Source organism: Malaclemys terrapin, chromosome 5 (assembly GCF_027887155.1).
Source record: "Malaclemys terrapin pileata isolate rMalTer1 chromosome 5, rMalTer1.hap1, whole genome shotgun sequence".
Taxonomy (NCBI): Eukaryota; Metazoa; Chordata; order Testudines; family Emydidae; genus Malaclemys; species Malaclemys terrapin.
Genome location: NC_071509.1, coordinates 74,462,126 through 74,479,851, shown reverse-complemented (window position 1 = coordinate 74,479,851; position 17,726 = coordinate 74,462,126). Strand labels below are relative to the sequence as shown.

At 36.2% G+C, this 17,726-nt stretch overlaps 1 protein-coding gene across 2 annotated transcripts in view; it reads right to left on the bottom strand.

Annotated features, from left to right (window-relative positions):
• Window positions 1–17,726, bottom strand: part of SPOCK3 (SPARC (osteonectin), cwcv and kazal like domains proteoglycan 3) — a 396,496-nt gene that overhangs the window by 169,477 nt on the left and 209,293 nt on the right. For both annotated transcript variants that reach the window (XM_054030790.1, XM_054030791.1), the window contains exon 4: window positions 17,530–17,644. In XM_054030790.1, coding sequence (XP_053886765.1) covers window positions 17,530–17,644 — 115 coding nt within the window. The remainder of the gene's footprint in view (window positions 1–17,529; window positions 17,645–17,726) is intronic.

Sequence of the window (17,726 nt, the reverse complement as noted above, 5' to 3'; positions counted from 1 at the left end):
AGGTCCTGCAGGGGCCTGTCCAGGGTCCAGTATTATTCATATACTATTTTCATAACTGACTTGGATAATAGTGATGAGAATGATTATACAATTTGAAGGGGACTCCACTGGGAAGGATTGCAAGCACTCTGGAGAACAGGATTAGAATTCAAAATGGCATTCACAAATTAGAAAATTGGTCTGAAATACACAAGGTGAAATTCAATAAAGAGAAGTGCAAAGTATTTCACTTAGGAAGGAAAAATCAAATGCACAACTGCAAAGTGGGGAATAACTGGCTGGGCAGTAGTACTGCTGATAAGGGTCCGGAGATTCTAATGGATCACAAATTCAATATGAGTCAACAATGTGATACAATTGCAAAAAAGGCTAATATTCTGGGGTTTATTAATAGGATTATTGTATTAGAGGGGTAGCCGTGTTTGTTGCTTTTTACAGAGCCAGACTAAGAGTCCTGTGGCACCTTATAGACTAACAGAAGTATTTCTATAAGGTGCCACAGGACTCTTTGTCGCTTAATAGGATTATTGTATTTAAGACATAGAGGTAATTCTTCCACTCTACTTGACAGTTCTTGGTGCCACACTAAGACAGATCTGGACAAACTGGAGACAGACCGGAGGAGAGCCCCCAAAAAAATGATAAAAGGTTTAGAAAACTTGACCTGTGATGAAAAGTTAAAAGAAATAGACATGTTTAGTCTCGAGAAAAGAAGCCTGAGGGAGGGACCTGACAACAGTCTTCAAATATGTTAAGGGCTGTAAGGAAGAGACTGTGATCAATTGTTCTCCATGTCCACTGAAGGTAGGACAAGAAGCAATGGATTTAGCCTGCAGCAAAGGAGATTTAGGTTAGATATTAGGAAAAAAAAAAAAAACTAACTATAAGGGTAGTTAACTTAAGTTCAGGAATAGGCTTCCAAGGGAAGTTGTGGGATACCAATCATTGGGGGTTTATGAAAACAAGTTAGACAAACACCTGTCATAGATGGTCTAAGTGTACTTGGTCCTGCCGCAGCTCAGGTATGGACTAGATGACCTCTCAAGATCATTTCCAGCCCTACATTTCTATGATTCTATATTTTTTGTCAATGAGGTGACCAAAAATGAAGTATTAATTAATTATTATTATTATTTACTACTACACATTAGGGTATAAAACTGATTAATATAATGCCATCATAACATTTACAGTATTATTTTCCATACCATTCTTTACTCATCTTAACATTTAATTTAATTTCATGACTACTGCTGCTGCACATTGAGCAGAAGTTACATTAACTGTTCACACTCCCTTAGGTCTTCATTCCAAACAGTTACAATTAGTTTAGAATACAACCATTATTCCTTCTAATGTGTGTTAACTTGCATTGTAAAAAGAACGGGAACTGGGACAAAAACAACAAGATGTAAATAAAGTCTCCAGAGTTTGTTAGTTGAGGTCAAAGGTTCTGATGATGTCATGGCATTCTTGGCATTTGAAAAGCACTCCATCTCCTCTCCGCTGCTATTGGTTTGAGCTGAAAGATAAAGAGTTCATGGGGTTGGGGGTTAAACATAACACTGGAACTACTCCTGCTACTGGTTTTAGTTGGGGTGGGGGGGAGAAGGAAATAATCACTGGACCTAGTCAATGTTCCTTGGTAGCAATAGGTGGAGCCAATGGGAGGACACAAAGGGGTGACAGCAGGCCCTTATTTACTACTTTGCTGCTTTGGGGGTGAGCTCTTAGGGCTGGGGCTTTAATGTTGACCCTAAGTTTTTCTGTCTGGGGCTTCAAAAGGGGTAACAGGGAGGTCACTGGATCCTGTGTGCTTGAGTGGCCTCCTGTGAATCCTGATAACATCCCCAGATGGGGACATTGGGGATGCTACTGTTCCAGAATAGTCCTAATTAGGAGATTCCTGGCACCCTCACTGATGCTGCCTTTTTTGTTTTCTTCTCCAATTTTAATAATTTCTCTCTGTACTACTTTCCCTTCCTGTCTGCCTCTTTCTCAGACCCACACAGATTTATATTTAAGATTATTGTGAAAGCATTTACAGTGTGAATTAAGCATATGTGTTTGGTAATACTGCATTTAAGCTTCAAATTCACTCTTTGTAACTATTTATGTGAGTAAAACCTTAGTAACAGGAGAGTTCTTTGAAACTGAATATAAAAAATGTGAGGGCAAAGTCAAGATTCATTCTTCAGTTGGAGTAAATAATTGCAGAAATCTCTCTATTAACTCAACCAGCTCTGCTGCTAACCAATCCACAACACTGTATTACAATACAAATAAGCACCCTTCTGACAAATAAATAAATAAATTTAAAAGTTTTTTAATGAAATGCTTATTTGTAAGATTTTTATCATCGTCTCTATATAGCTTGCAAATGGCAATATTTAATTAGAAAACAGAACCTCCAAATGATACTGCCATTTTGACTGATTGTCATGCATGCATCCATGCTTGAAACATACAATTTAGTATGCAGAATAGCAGTAATAGCATTAAGGATTTCTCATCAAAATAAACTCCCTAATATAACTCTGAATATCTTGATACCATGGGTGCCATGAACGGGCTTGGGGAGAGAGAGGAAAGGTCACAACCCCTCTTTTTTTTTTCCTCTTTCTTTTTTTTTTTTAAATGGCTAGGAGGGACAGGAGGGTGGTCCTGAAATCTTTATTCTTTTGTTTCATGGGGACATAGAATGGGAAAGGCTGGGAACTGCTGGCAAGATTATCTTTGCTTCCATCTTTTATTTATTATTTTACACTCTGTTCTTTTTTCTTTGAAAATAAAGCAATAGTTAGAGCTATAAAAATGATTTGTCCTGAACACAAATATGTTCTGTACATATTTTTTGTAAATAATAATAGCAAGCAGTTTCTTATATATTATTATTTATATCACATTAGCACCAAAGACCCAATTATGCTAGGACTGTACAAACATACAAAAATATGGTCCCTGCTCCAAAGATCTTACAGCCTACGGGACTAAACCAAAGTTCACTGAACTCAATCAGAGGCTTTCTGTTGACTTCACCAAAGTTTAGATCAGGCCTTAAATTCTTACCATTAGAGTACGGTTTGATGGACATTTGCTTTTCTACAAAATAATTAACTCAGAAGTGGCCCAATCCAGCAACCTTTAGTTGAGTTATCCTTGCTCACGCCGCAGGTCTCTCGAAATCAGTGGGGACTACTCATGTAAAGATTTCTCATGCAAGTGCAATGTAGGATTATCTCTCAAAATAACTTGCTTTTCTGTGACACCAATGAAGTTATTTATTTTACTCTGACTCAGTAAAATAAATAATGTACAGTAACAAATAAGATGCATGTTCCTCTAACTTTTTCATTGTTAAAAAAGTTATGTTAAGTTACATTAACTTTTAGTACCTGTATATATGTCTGTTCTGATGTTCAGGTTACACTAGTAACTTATCAACAAGCTGTTTTACACAATAAGGACCTGATCCTAGTGCCCATTGTAGTCAATGGAAATTGAATGATTAGTGGATCCACCCTGCGTGGATAATGAAATTGCTACAGTAGTTCCATGAGGAGAGATTGATTTATGGTTTCCATACAGCACACTTGAAAATTCAAATAAAAAGAAACAGAATACTGCAGTACAAATAGGAATGAAAAATAAACATGTAAAATCATACATGCTGGAGAACAAATGACAAACAATTAATGCTAGAAGTAAATATGCTGCACCCCCAAGCTAAGTTTTCTTATTCAAGCTATGTAGACTCCAAAAAGGAAAATCATGTAATCAACTAAAAACACATTATAACTGGCATATCACTGCAATATAAATACTTGGTTGCTCACATTACCATTATTTTAAAATTAAAGCAGATACATAATGACAAATGTCACCAGCTTCCATAGTTAACCTCTCAATTGAAAGTTTTCAAGTCCTGCCTGACAGCACAACTGGATATTAGCTAGACAGTTTCTATTCCTTAAGCACAACCCCCATACTCAATTTTGCACAACTGACAGTCTGCTCAAGAGGGCCCCATAAGCGAAAAAACAGATGTGTTAAAGGTCAGGATAGCAATATAGAAGACAATTATGTGAGAATGCATATACAGCAAGCAAAATGCATTAGACTTGACTCTAGTCAGTTTCAGGAGCTCGCATTTTAATGAGAACAAAATCCATATGAAAATTAAAAAAAAAAAAAAATCTCAATTCTTAATCCATCCCACTATCACTAAGTATTTCAGTAACATTCAAAGAATGGGTAAATAGTTTCTTTAAAAATATTTAAAAATAGAGAAAGTTAGCAGACCAAATTATAGACTAATTGTGAGAAAACATATTTACAGTAGGCATTCTACAGCTGCTAATGAATTTTCATACAAGTTACAGAAAATTGATATTGAAATTGATTAGCATATCTAATACTTAAAACATTAATACGACAAAAATTAAAAAGTATGAGAGATCTTAAGAGCCTAGGCCCCGAGCTTGCAAAACACTTACCTCTGTAAGCCTTTGCAGGATGAGGGGCTTAAGCTGGTCTTGCATTTTTGGTTTGCATATATTTCCTGATGAAGGAAATTTTAATATTACTATTAACAATTCGTGTTACTGTAGTGCCTAGAAACCTGAGTCATGGTCCAGGATCCTAGGCACAATACAAATGCAGGGGGAAAAAAAGACTGTCCATGCCGCAAAGCGTTTACAATCTAAGTAATAATTACTATTTTGTGACATTTCTTAGAAATCAGTGATTAAAAATCAATTTGGATACTCAGTGCTGAGTTTTATGATTATGGGCCATAATCATGTCCCAGTAGGTAAGATTCCAATATTAACCCTATTTTCAGCAGGCTTTTTAAGTTTGTCTATAAAAACAAGCTCTCTTTTTGAGCTGAAAATTCTCAGGATAAATCTGGGGGAAGAGGACGTGCTTTTTTATTAATTATTATTAATTATTATTATTATTATTATTAAAGAAAAGCAAATCACAGCCTATGTTTGATTTATGGGACAGGACAATGTAACGTTCTGAATTCTGTTATTCAGAGAACTATTTGGACTATTAACATAAGGAACACAAAAGTCCTGTTCAAGTCAAGTCATATTTTTGTATCTCTCTTATTTCAAGTCTGCTTCAGTCTCTCTCTATAAAGGTATGTTTTGTGACATGAGCCTATAAATCAAACTGGAAAAATTCTGTTTCTTAGATATGCATGGCTGTTTTCTCCCCTTTTTCTTCTTACTGAAAACCATTTCCGATATGAGATTTTGTTTGCCAAGTTTTGCTGAGCAGAAAGCATTCTACAGGTAAGTTATAACCTAATAAATAATAGGGATTATAATGGAAATGCTGATACAACAATATCTATTCTCTCAAACTGCATGCATATCTTCTATTAAGGTTAGTGGAAGTTACTTATGAACATAAAGAGAGAATGGACTCCCTTAGGGGTCCTATTCTCTACTAGATGTGCATCCGTAACTCCCACTAACATTAATGGAAGAAATGCGAACTGAGGGAATAATAGATCCTGTTTTGCACTTTTATAATACCAGTACAGATGATTCATTGTATCATTCACTAACCTTTTTTCTTCCATAAGGCAAAAAAATAAAATAAAAAGGGCAAAAAAAGCTAGCATTTAAAAAGTGGAATGTTTGATATTATAATAAATTAAATAAGTACTGCATCATATAAAAACCTTCAAAATATTCACAAAATGTTACCTCTCCATTTCTGACATCATAAAAGCACAGACTGTTACTTGACAAGTTGGATTAAACTATGGGTAAGCAAACTTTCTTTTTCAGTACAAGCATTACCACAATTGCACAGTTACACAATAACTGGACTAATCAAAGCTATATAATGTTACCATTGTGAAGAAAGTAGGGTTCCTCATTAGCCTATTACAAGAGAATTACTGTAAATTCAGCCTACGTGCAGCATCACTTCCTGTGCAAACAAACATAGATAATACAAGCTTGAAACCGTTCCAAGCTGGCAGACTGGCAGAACAAATTATGCAGAGCAACAGAAAGCCTTCAGTAGATTCAATAGAGCTTGGAGCATAAGAATGATTAAGTGTTTCTTTACACAACTACAAATCACAGTAATGAATCAGAGTAAAATTTCCAATAAGGGACTTAACTGCACCAGCTGGCCTTCTTTAGAGAGCAATGTTATAATGTGAAATGATGACATTCTAAATAGCAGTGTTTGCAACTTTTGTACAATCTGCCTAAAGCAAGTCCATTGTTGTTCAATGGGTTTTTTGTTTTGTTTTTAAGAAAAGTATAATAAACTATCACCTAAAAATATATAGAGAAGTTGGGAAAAAAAATTATTTTTAATTAGCTAGAAAGTGAGTCTGATCCAACTAACAATGAAGTCATTGGGAAATCTCTATGGTTTACTTTAATGGGATCTGGATCACGCCTGCTCTGAATACGTAAGATTGTAACTATAGAATTATGCAACAAAAATGCAGCTGTTTAAAAACAAATACAAACTCTTTTCTATAAACAAATGTGAATTTAAAAATAAAATAAAATAAAATAAAAATAAAATAGCTATCCTCTTTTTGAAAATGTGTCCATGCATGAGGCACTGGAGGAGGAGTCAGCTGCTCACAAAGGAATCTGCATCTACGATCAAGAAATGTGAGGACATTTCCTATTCAAATAAGTTGATTCTCTTGTAAGCAGCTGACTCCATTCCCCTTGTGTGGCATGTTTTCAAAAACATGTTTTCAAAAAGGGGCTGAGGTAAGCAAGTGTTCAAAGAGCAAAGATATCACACTAACAACAATACTGTTTTCTCCTGTTTTATTCAGAAAATCAGATGGTATTTTCATAAGGGTCGCTTCTACCGTTAAAATCCATTAATCTAAAAATCTATAAATGCCAACTAGATCTGCTTAAAAAATACTGTAACTGATTGTACATCAGCTTTTCAACACCACCAGTATTCTGAAGGAACTCAAATGTGAAATTGCAAAACGACTAACTGTAGTCTGTAATCTATCTTTTAAATCAGCTTCTGTGCCAAATGACTGGAGGATAACTAATGTGATGCCAATATTTAAAAAGGGCTCCAGAGATGATCCCAGCAATTACAGGCCAATAAGCTTGACTTCAGTACCGGGCAAACCGATTGAAAATATAGTAACAAACAAAATTGTCAGACACATAGATGAACATATTTTTGGGGGAAGAGTCCACGTGGCTTTTGTAAAGGGAAATCATGCCTCACAAATCTACTAGAATTCTTTGAGAGGGGTCAACAAGCATGTGGACATGGGGGATCCAGTGGCTATAGTGTACTTAGATTTTCAGAAAACCTTTGACAAGGTCCCTCACCAAAGGCTCTTAAGCAGAGTAAGCTGTCATGGGATAAGAGGGAAAGTCCTCTCATGGACTGGTAATTGGTTAAAAGATAGGAAACAAAGGGTAGGAATAAATGGTCAGTTTTCAGACTAGAGAGAGGTAAATAGTGGTGGCCCTCAGGGGTCTGTACTGGAACCAGTCCTATTCAACATTTTCATAAATGATCTGGAAAAAGGGGTAAACAGGAGGTGGCAAAATTTGCAGATGATCCAAAACTACTCAAGATAGCTAAGTCCCAGGCAGACTGTGAAGAGCTACAAAAGAATCATTTAAAACTGGATGACTGGGAAACAAAATGGCAGATGAAATTCAATGTTGATAAATGCAAAGTAATGCACAGTGGAAAACATAATCCCAAAGTATACATATAAAATGATGGGGTCCAAATTAGCTGTTACCACTTAAAAAAGAGATCTTGGAGTCATTGTGGCTAGTTCTCTGAAAACATCCACTCAATATGCAGCAGCAGTCAAAAAGCCAACAGAATGTTGGCAATAATTAAGAAAGGGATGGGTAAGAATCGGAATATATATTACCTCTATATAAATCCACGGTATACCCACATCTTGAATACTGCGTGCAGATGTGGTCTCCGCATCTCAAAATAGAAAAGAATAGAAATAGAATATATATAAAACACCTTTTTCTGAACCTTTTCCAAAATATATATATATTAGGGGTATGTGACGGCTTCCATACGAGGAGAGATTAATAAGACTCCGACTTTTCAGTTTGGAAAAAAGACGGCTAAGAGGAGATATGATGGAGATCTATAAAGTCATGACTGGTGTGAAGAAAGTAAATAAGGAAGTGTTATTTACTCCTCATAATGTAAGAACTAGGGGTCACCAAATGAAATTAATAGGAAGCAGGTTTAAAACAAACAAAAGGAAGTATTTCTTCACATCATGCACAGTCAACCTGTGGAACTCTTTGCCAGAGGATGTTGTGAAGGCCAAGACCATAACAGGGTTTGAAAATGAACTAGATAAATTAATGGAGGATAGGTCCATTAATGGCTATTAGCCAGGATGGGCAGGGATGGTGTCCCTAGCCTCTGTTTGCCAGAAGCTGGGAATGAGCGACAGGGAATGGATCACTTGATGATTACCTGTTATGTTCATTCCCCTCTGGGGCACCCAGCATTCATCACTGTCGGAAGACAGGATACTGGGCTAGATGGACATTTGATCTGACCCAGTATGGCCGTTCTTACGTTCAGACTTTTAAGAAAAATGTATCCCACTTCTAATATCAAACTTACTTTCTCATTTTTATTCTTTTACCACTTTGGCAACAGAACCTTACTGCAACTCTGTATTTAATTTCTTGTTTTCCACACAATTAAAACCTCAAACTTAACTTCCACTAATACAAGTGGGGTTTTCTTTGGATTGGAATACATAATTGACCAATGGATAGCCAAATATTGAGGGTGAAATTTCAAGACGCCTAAACAAGACTTAGGTTCTGAAAAAAAGTCTGAGTATTAAATATTCAAAAGGTGCCTATGTGATTTGGGAGCCTAAGCCCCAAAATTAAATGACCCTTAGAGTGCTTTTGAAAACTTAATTCCCTAAGTCAATTTCTACATACATAAAATTAAGATATTATTTACCTACCACAAGTGGGTATTACAAGCATGAGTTAGTTAATGTGTGTAAAAGTGCTTCGAACAGAAAAAAATATATTATAACATTTTTCACCCAGTAGGTAGCCATGTCATCCATCTGGGGTCAATAATTTATTAACTCTGGAGACATCAGTTTCTTAGCCATGTAGTGCCACAGAGTAGTAACAGAGTAAGTGTTGTCACTCTGGGTACTGAATGCAGTAGAACTACTATTACAGTACAGTAGCACTTGGAATTTATTTTAGGTTTTCTCACAGCATCCATCACGGATGAGGTTAACCAAATCTCATGCCTCGAGGCACAAAGCTGATCACCTCTGAATTGAAAAGGAATGTTTCTTCATGTTACAGTACTCCATATATCTTTAGATGCTATGGTAATAAGGGTCATATAAATAAGTAGATAGATTTTTCTCTTCCCATTTTCCCTCCATTTTTTGAGGCACTGGCAGGAGGCAGGGTTCTGAGACATGATAAGGAACAAGAGGGACCAATGATTTGATTCCATATAGCAATCTGAAATTTCATACATTATGTAGCATCTTCTGGGCATTTGGGCTAAGATCAAATGTTTATCAATTTAACATAAAATCTATCAGGAGACTATATCCCGTCCTGGCAGAAGGATGGATTAGATGATAAAACAGATTTTGCCATTTTTAATAAATGTGGTATTCTTGGCATGCTTTGTTAAATTAATTTGCTCACCTGTGTGACAACCTTAAAAAATGCATGAACCTCACAGGGGGAGTACTACAACTCTTGGTCCAGACACTGCATTCAGGATTTGTCCCTGAGTAGCCAGGAGAAGTTTTGGGCTGATGGGTATGTAAATAATTAATGATCAGTAATTCAATTATTGATACAGTTATATGTCTAATTAGTTATGTATTTACTGGTTTGAATTTATGAAATAGCCAGCTTGATTACATTTACTAAGCAATGGTAATTAGCAATTGTTAATCATCACATAACAGAAAGGGATATACTTTACAACAGTCGGAGAGAACTGATCCGCCCAGTAATTAACAGTAAGGTTTTGGTAATGGCCTGGTTCTGGGGTTACAGCTTGACACAATTACACTAGAGTTGCTTACAGTTTCATTTTCATTATTTCATGTTTTGCATAGACATATTTTATTTTAGTATTATATGAGAACATAATACTGGCCCTACTGGGTCAGACCGAAGGTCCATCTAGCCCAGTATCCTTTCTTCCGACAGTGGCCACTGTCAGATGCCCCAGAGGGAAAGAACAGAACAGGTAATCATCAAGTTATCCATCCCGTCGCTCATGCCATGCCCAGCTTCTTGCAAATACAGGCTAGGGACACCATTCCTGCCCATCCTGGTTAATAGCCATTGATGAACCTATCCTCCATGAATTTATCTAGTTCTTTTTTGAACCCTGTTATGGTCTTAGCCTTCACAACATCCTCTGGCAAGGAGTTCCACAGATTGACTGTGCGTTGTGTGAAGAAATACTTTCTTTTATTTGTTTTAAACCTGCTGCCTATTAATTTCATTTGGTGATTCCTAGATCCTGTGATATGCGAAGTAGTAAACACTTCCTTATCTACTTTCTCTACTCCAGTCATGATTTTATAGACCACAATCATATCACCCCTTAGCCATCTCCTTTCCAAGCTGAAAAGTCCCAGTCTTATTAATTTCTCCTCTTACGGAATCAGTTCCATACTCCTAATCATTTTTGTTACCCTTTTCTGAATCTTTTCCAATTCCAATCCATCTTTTTTAAGATGGGGTGACCACATCTGCACACGGTACTCAAGACATGGGCGTACCATGGATTTATATAGAGGCAACATGATATTTTCTGTCCTATTATCTATCCCTTTCTTAATTATTCCCAGCATTCTGTTCTCTATTTTGACTGCTGCTGCACATTGAGTGGATGTTTTCAGAGAACTATCCACAATGACTCCAAGATCTCTTTCTTGAGTGAGAACAGCTAATTTAGACCCCATTTTATATATATTTCTTAACATTCTGATAAGTGTCCAACTATATGCTCAAACTTTTGATTATTTACTTATGTCCTTTTGGTAAGTGCATCGTTTTTGCTAACTTAAGCATCTGTCACTTGTTGTAGTTAGTACAGTACATCACTAAAAATATTTAATCTTCTTTAATTCTTGAACTGGTAATTTCTAGCAAGCTTGCATTTTCCTCTTCTTAGCATGACTGAAGAACATTCTGGGAAGTCTGGCTTATAGGCAGGCAATAAGGCCTCATAAAAATCTGTCTTGTAGGCCAACAGGTAGGAGGCAGCAATTCTCCCTGTAAAGCTACACTCCACAGAAGATTCTTTAGCACAACAACTGCAGATCTTTACAGGCCTTCACAATGGGTAGATGGGAGGATCTCTGCAGTAATAAATTTGGTAGCATTCAATTCCTTCAGATTGCTCATGTCCTACTGAGTTCCACATCACATAGATTTGCATGTCCTGGTACACCCACTGGAATCCTTCCTTGCAAACCAGAACCACACTAATCGCATCCTGTGGGGAGCAGCTATTCATTTTGCTATTTGATTGTACTGGTTCACTTTTCATTGCTATTAATTTTTATTGGAATTAGGGCATAGCTGTATTACTTTTAAACAGTTGGAAATAAGTGCAGCAACCGCTTACCTTTTGGCACTTCACAGTTGAGATTCATGTGGGTTGCAGGCCAGAACATTTTCAAAACTATTTAATTATTATATCCAGATTTTAATGGAAGAGCTTGGTATTGCAGTTTTTGTTTCTAACTAAAGGGTGATGCTGTAACAGTTTTATGACCATAATATTCACCTGAATTATTTCTTTATGTTTACACATGGTGCTCAAACTCTTGCAAGTTTTGGGACATCAACAAATACCTAGCAGTATTCTGTCAGTTTTTATTTTTTCTACTTCTTGGCTTTTTCTCTCCATATTTTGAATGCTTACTATTCAGCTTTTCTTCTAAGGTAAGAAAGAATTTGGTGATAGGGGAAACAACTAAAATAATTATAAGCTACTGTATTATGTGGTATCCTTTTGAATGTTGGCCATGCTCCTCAGGGTCATACGTTAAACTTGAGATAATTAATTTTTCATCCATGGTCATGTTTTTCCTTTGTGCATGCAAGAAAACAACTCTTTGGGTGCCTTAACTAGATATTATTTATTTACTTGTTAATAAAAATCTGTAAAATACCATATGAATGCTACATATTGCTATTAAAGTGAGACAGGAAGACCTTGAAGAAACAATGGAATACAGGTGATGGCAAAGGTGACAGTGCAATGAGACTGAGTACAGGAAAAACTAGCAAAAGAAGCAAATAAATAATAAGACTGAAGAGACCACATGTCATGAGAAAGAACAAGGTAGTGGACAACAGAGAATAGGTGTGACTATGTGAAAGAAAAGTAGATTTTTTTTTCAAAGAAATAAAAGGAGAAAAGGGGAGAGAATCATAAAAGGAATACAAAACAGTACACAGAACTGAGGAAAAACGGAAGGGAATGGAGAAGAACGTAAGTTAGACAATAGAAGATTGAGATACACACAATCTTGAGAGATACACACATTATCTGGGGTTCATAAGTTTTATTTAAGTTATGCCCCTTTATTATAAAATATTTCCCCGGGGACCTCGTACATATCAGTAATTATAGGACAAAAGGAGTGGATTTTGAGCACTTACATTATAATACTATTGCTTGCTACTCTGGATTCTAAAATAACTGAAAAAAGAGAGAAAGTTACCTCAAAAATTTGCCAGAGTGGATAGGGGATTAGAAGCATCTAGCCACCCCAAAACTTCTAAGGAAAATTGACCTTTGTATGTGTGTGTTAACCACCATTTACTGCACACAGGACGAACAGCTGCAGTAGAATAGGGTGGTGGCAATCTGAAAATGTGAGCGGATACAGAAAATCACCTCGGAAACCATCCTCAAAATCTGCTTAAAGCCAGTCCAAATGATCCACCCCAAAATGCTACCTTTGGTTCTGCCAATACAACTAAAAAAGCTGGCTATGATTTAAAAACAAACTAACAAACAAGTCTGCACAACGCAATGCGGAAGGCTCATAATGTAAGAAACAAAATGGTGTGCATCTAACAGTTCTGTATATGGATACCTCTTCACTTTCTTTACAAAAAGGGCTGTTGAATTTAATTGGTTTTGATTAAAGCATTCTATGCTTATGCAAGAGGAGAACAAGGCTTTTGTGTTTTATCAGCCTCCATTAAGATCAATCAGTGTAAGGTTGCTCACTATACTCCACAACATCAAAGAAGTCCAGATGATGCTGGATCCGGATGTTTAGCGCAAAACAGTGTACACATTCTATGTCTCAATCTACATGTTCTGGAAACCTGTTTCTAAAATATTACTGAGCAACTCATCACTTGGCACTTTGCCAGTTCCTTGCAGTCACTAGTCAAAGCTTAGAATGGTCTTCACAATGACAAGGTTTTAACTGAATGTGACCTCATTTGTAAATTGTCTCCTGTAGCTGAACAGACATGAGATAAAAACAAAGGAAAAACTGTCAAAGTAGGGGAAGATGCTGTTAATTGAAATGTTTTTCCTCCATTTCTGTCTACAAGTTGAGCTTAAATATTTTTACTTTGATAAATATGCATTTGTCCCCCATTCCACTAAACAATTTTAATGGAAGAACTTGGTATTGCAGTTTTCTGCAGTAAGGCTACTGAAACCAATAGCAATACTTGTGCTTAAAATCATGTACATGTTTAGCACTCCTCAGGTTTCTGTTGGTGATTTTCTGCTCAGAATGCCTCTACTCCACCTGTAAAAGATGAATTGCTGAATCTGTTTTGTCTATCTCTGAAGCCTTCTCCATCAGAGAACAAGGTACCAGTAAACAACAATAAAGGATAGAAAATAAAATATGTCCTCCAAACCAAATGATGACAGGCAGATTAGGCTTATGTGTAAATTATGTTATATGAGTAATGCAAATATGATTCCTACATTGGCAACTACTTAACAAAAACAAAAAAGAATGACATGAATTTTTCATTGATGCAATTGATGATGATGTACACAGTCTAAGTGCATTTTGAAGAGGCGAATGTGCATGTGTCATATATCAACTTATCACAAGAACAAGCCTGATAAAAAATGATGAGTAACTGAAGAAGACTGCTAAAACATATAATGAATGAATGCATTTAATATAGGAGAAAATGTAAGATAGTTTATTATATTGATCAGATCAGTTTTGGAACTCTTGTCCCTAACACAGAGAAAGTATTTTAAAAATATTTCTACATACACCATTTAACCCTGTTTCCTATTAAAAGTATCATAAGAATGAAAGTACATACTGTAGTGATACAGGTTACAGAGGAGTACTGTGTTCCTAGGTATTATGTCAGAAAATACAAACTCAATGCATTAAAGTGTTTTTACTTTTGGAGAAGTAATATTTATTATTTTTGACACCACAGAATCTCAATGTTCATTTTCTAAACAACAAATCAATAATTAACACAAACATTCTGTCTTCTCCCACTTCTCTATCAGGAATCTGTCATACAGTGTAGTCTTATATCACTAGCTACATTACTTTTGATAAAATATATCATAATTAAATTTATTAACATGTCATGTAAGGTATTATAAATAATTAAAACTATTTGAAACAAAGCTATACTTCACAACATCCTTAAATCTATGCAATATAAAGTTATGTATAATTTTGCTATATATAAATACAAGGCAACAACCACACTTTCACACAATGTTGAATTCACATATGTAGATTTAAATGAAAATAAATTAAAAAAAAAGATAAATCACAAGAACATTTGTAATGCCATATTTTTCCCTATTTATTCACTCTCTCACTATTACTCAAAGGCTCTGATTCAGTAACCTTTAATTGGGTGAGAAATCCTCTCCTATACAAGTAGCCCAATGCATTTCAGTGAGATAAGAGACCGACAAATACAAATTTTGGACTAAATTCTGCCCTATTAGATCTGCACTTAGAGGGTATCCATGACACAGATCTTCATACTTCTGCATGGACGGAGGAGTCTCGGCACCTCAGTAGCACCATGCCCCCAGCATTTTATAAAGGCCTCTTCACACAGCCCAGGAAAAGTGCTGGGGAGGGTCAGAGATTGGGTGAGTCTGGGTTGGGGACAGGACGGACCATACACATTGTCACCCATCTAGCCCCATATAAGATAGTGAAAAAAAAATACAACCTGGGGCTGCCTTGTTTTTCCTGTACAACTCCCCTGAAGGAATAGTTCCTGGAACAGCCAATAGAAACTGGCAGTGCAGAAACTAGAGCTAATGTGCCCCAATGGGAAGATCTAAGTGGATCTTTGTGTGGACTTCCCCCGGGAGAATTAATTCTCCAGAATCCCTCACACAGATTTTACAAGAGAAATAGATTATCTTGGCCATGACTGTGGCTGAAAACAATCCTGCCTGTGAGGAATAAAATATGAGTGTAGGCTCTTAAGGATAAAATTTTGCAAGGATTTATTCTCAGATGTTCCATCCTTATAGCTTTGCTGGGGGGAAAGCTATGGGTCTTACCCAAAAACCTGCTAGGTTCTCAGAGGTCTGCACAGAGGCTGGCCCCCTGTAGTGCCTTGCCTCTCCTCCCTTTTCCTACTCCATGTACAGCTGTCCCCAGTGAGCAGATGTGTGGAATGGTTAGAAGAAGGGGCAATGTATTATACAAAGGATAATGGAGCCCAGTGCTATATTACCTTTCTCACCTAATTTCTTTGCGGATGGAAAAAGGACGATGTATTTTGTTCTTCCTTCCCACCACTTTCACCATGGTCAGGCCACAAATTGCATGGAAAGCACCTCTTCAGGAAGAGAATGCACCATGATAGAAAGGGTTGTCCCACTGTTCTGGGAGGAAGGGTAGATCCAAGCATGTTAGGGTCCCCTCTGTGCCTAGATCTACAGGACAGGATCTGGCTTAATACTGAATAGTCCACATAAGTTTCCTAGTTTTTAGTTCCAATTAGTGAGTTTCTACCATTCTTGAAAATTCACATAATGAGTTTTGATTATATTCAGACAGCATTTCAAGCTAGATCAAGGGCAATGGGGAAAGAAGGCCTTATACATATATTTATGCAAATACTGTAGGCAATTGCAGCTGGTCTACAAGACTTTTCAGCACCTATCTACTTTACACAGGTTTTTTTTATTATTATTTTTCCACATATGTGTAATACCCTCTGAGAAATATAAACATTTTCTTCAATTATTTTGTCCTTTTGCATTTGGCCTTGATATTTTCCCCTACGGTTTGAATGCAACTGAAATTAGCAACGTTATTTGAGAATAACTCTTTCAATTTCTATAATAATAATACCAAAATCTCTAATTTTACACCATCATTGGTTAATGTCAAAAGCATAACCCTACAAATAGTTTTTGTTAAATAATTGTGGCTGCACAGTTTAAAACACTGCTTTTCACCTCACGAAAATACTAGCTTGTTTCTTTGATCCACCACAGATGGGTATATTTCAGCATAACTAGATATTAGGAAATTGAAAACATTCCTTAACAAATATAGCTTTATAACTGTTCTATCTCAAAAGCTTGATACTTTCCCCTTAAATATATAGTTTTCACGAGCCAAGAAATACTGTCTATTATGTTACTGGTTAAACTTTTTCATCATTATGGCCCCAACTCAGCACTTCAGCACATGTTTAGTTTTAAGCAGGTTTGTTAAGGCCCATTAAAGTCAATAGGAGTTCAGCACATATTCAAGTGCTTTGCTAAATTGGGGCATATGTACAGTAGTTCGCTCATCTTACAAAAGACATTTTAATATTTCATAGCTAAAACGTTAAATATGTTCCCAAAAGAGAAGTATAAGGGGGAAAATAGGCCACGTTCTGACCCTACGCAAACTGTACCACACATTTGCTCCTTGTGTGTAACTGGTGTAGAACTCAAATGGCACTACATTAAAAAAAAAACGGGGTGAATATTGCACATAAGCAAAAAAGGTACACCAAATAAATGTTGGGATTTACCTTAACCAAGAACAGTCAGACAAATGTGTGCCCAATAGTATAACAATAGTATAACAATGCAGCCTTTGGAAGGGAAGAACCTTGGGGATTCTAAAGAGATTTCAATACAAAAAAAAAAAAAAAAAGATGAAATCACAGCAGTGGAAGATTATCTCCTGGGATATGGGATAATTAGTTTTGTTGCAATTGGTATAAACACTATTTCCTTGAATGTAGCAGTAGTTTTATCAGCAGCTTACTCTATGATCATATATGTATATCCTGTAACACACTATGTACAAATATGCAACGATCACAGTAATTAATCAGTGCATAACTATTACAAAAATCATCTCAATTTCCTCCCCATAGTACGTTGTAGAGAAACTACAGTATTTACAATTTGTTCACAGGTTGTAGTTATTAATGGTGAAGACAGTAAACTAATCAATAACATTAACTTTAAAGCATTTACCTGTGTGTAAGTCTCCGATGACTAATGCAAACAGCAGTCTGTTGGTCTTGAGCAATGCATACCTTATGGCGACTACATTTCATCTTTAGGCATGGATCTTTAGCAGGATCTAAAGCTAAAAACAATTGTAGAAAAATATTTTAAAACCTTCTTTTAGTATATACCCTGCAGTAAATTAGCTATTTAACATGTTTGCT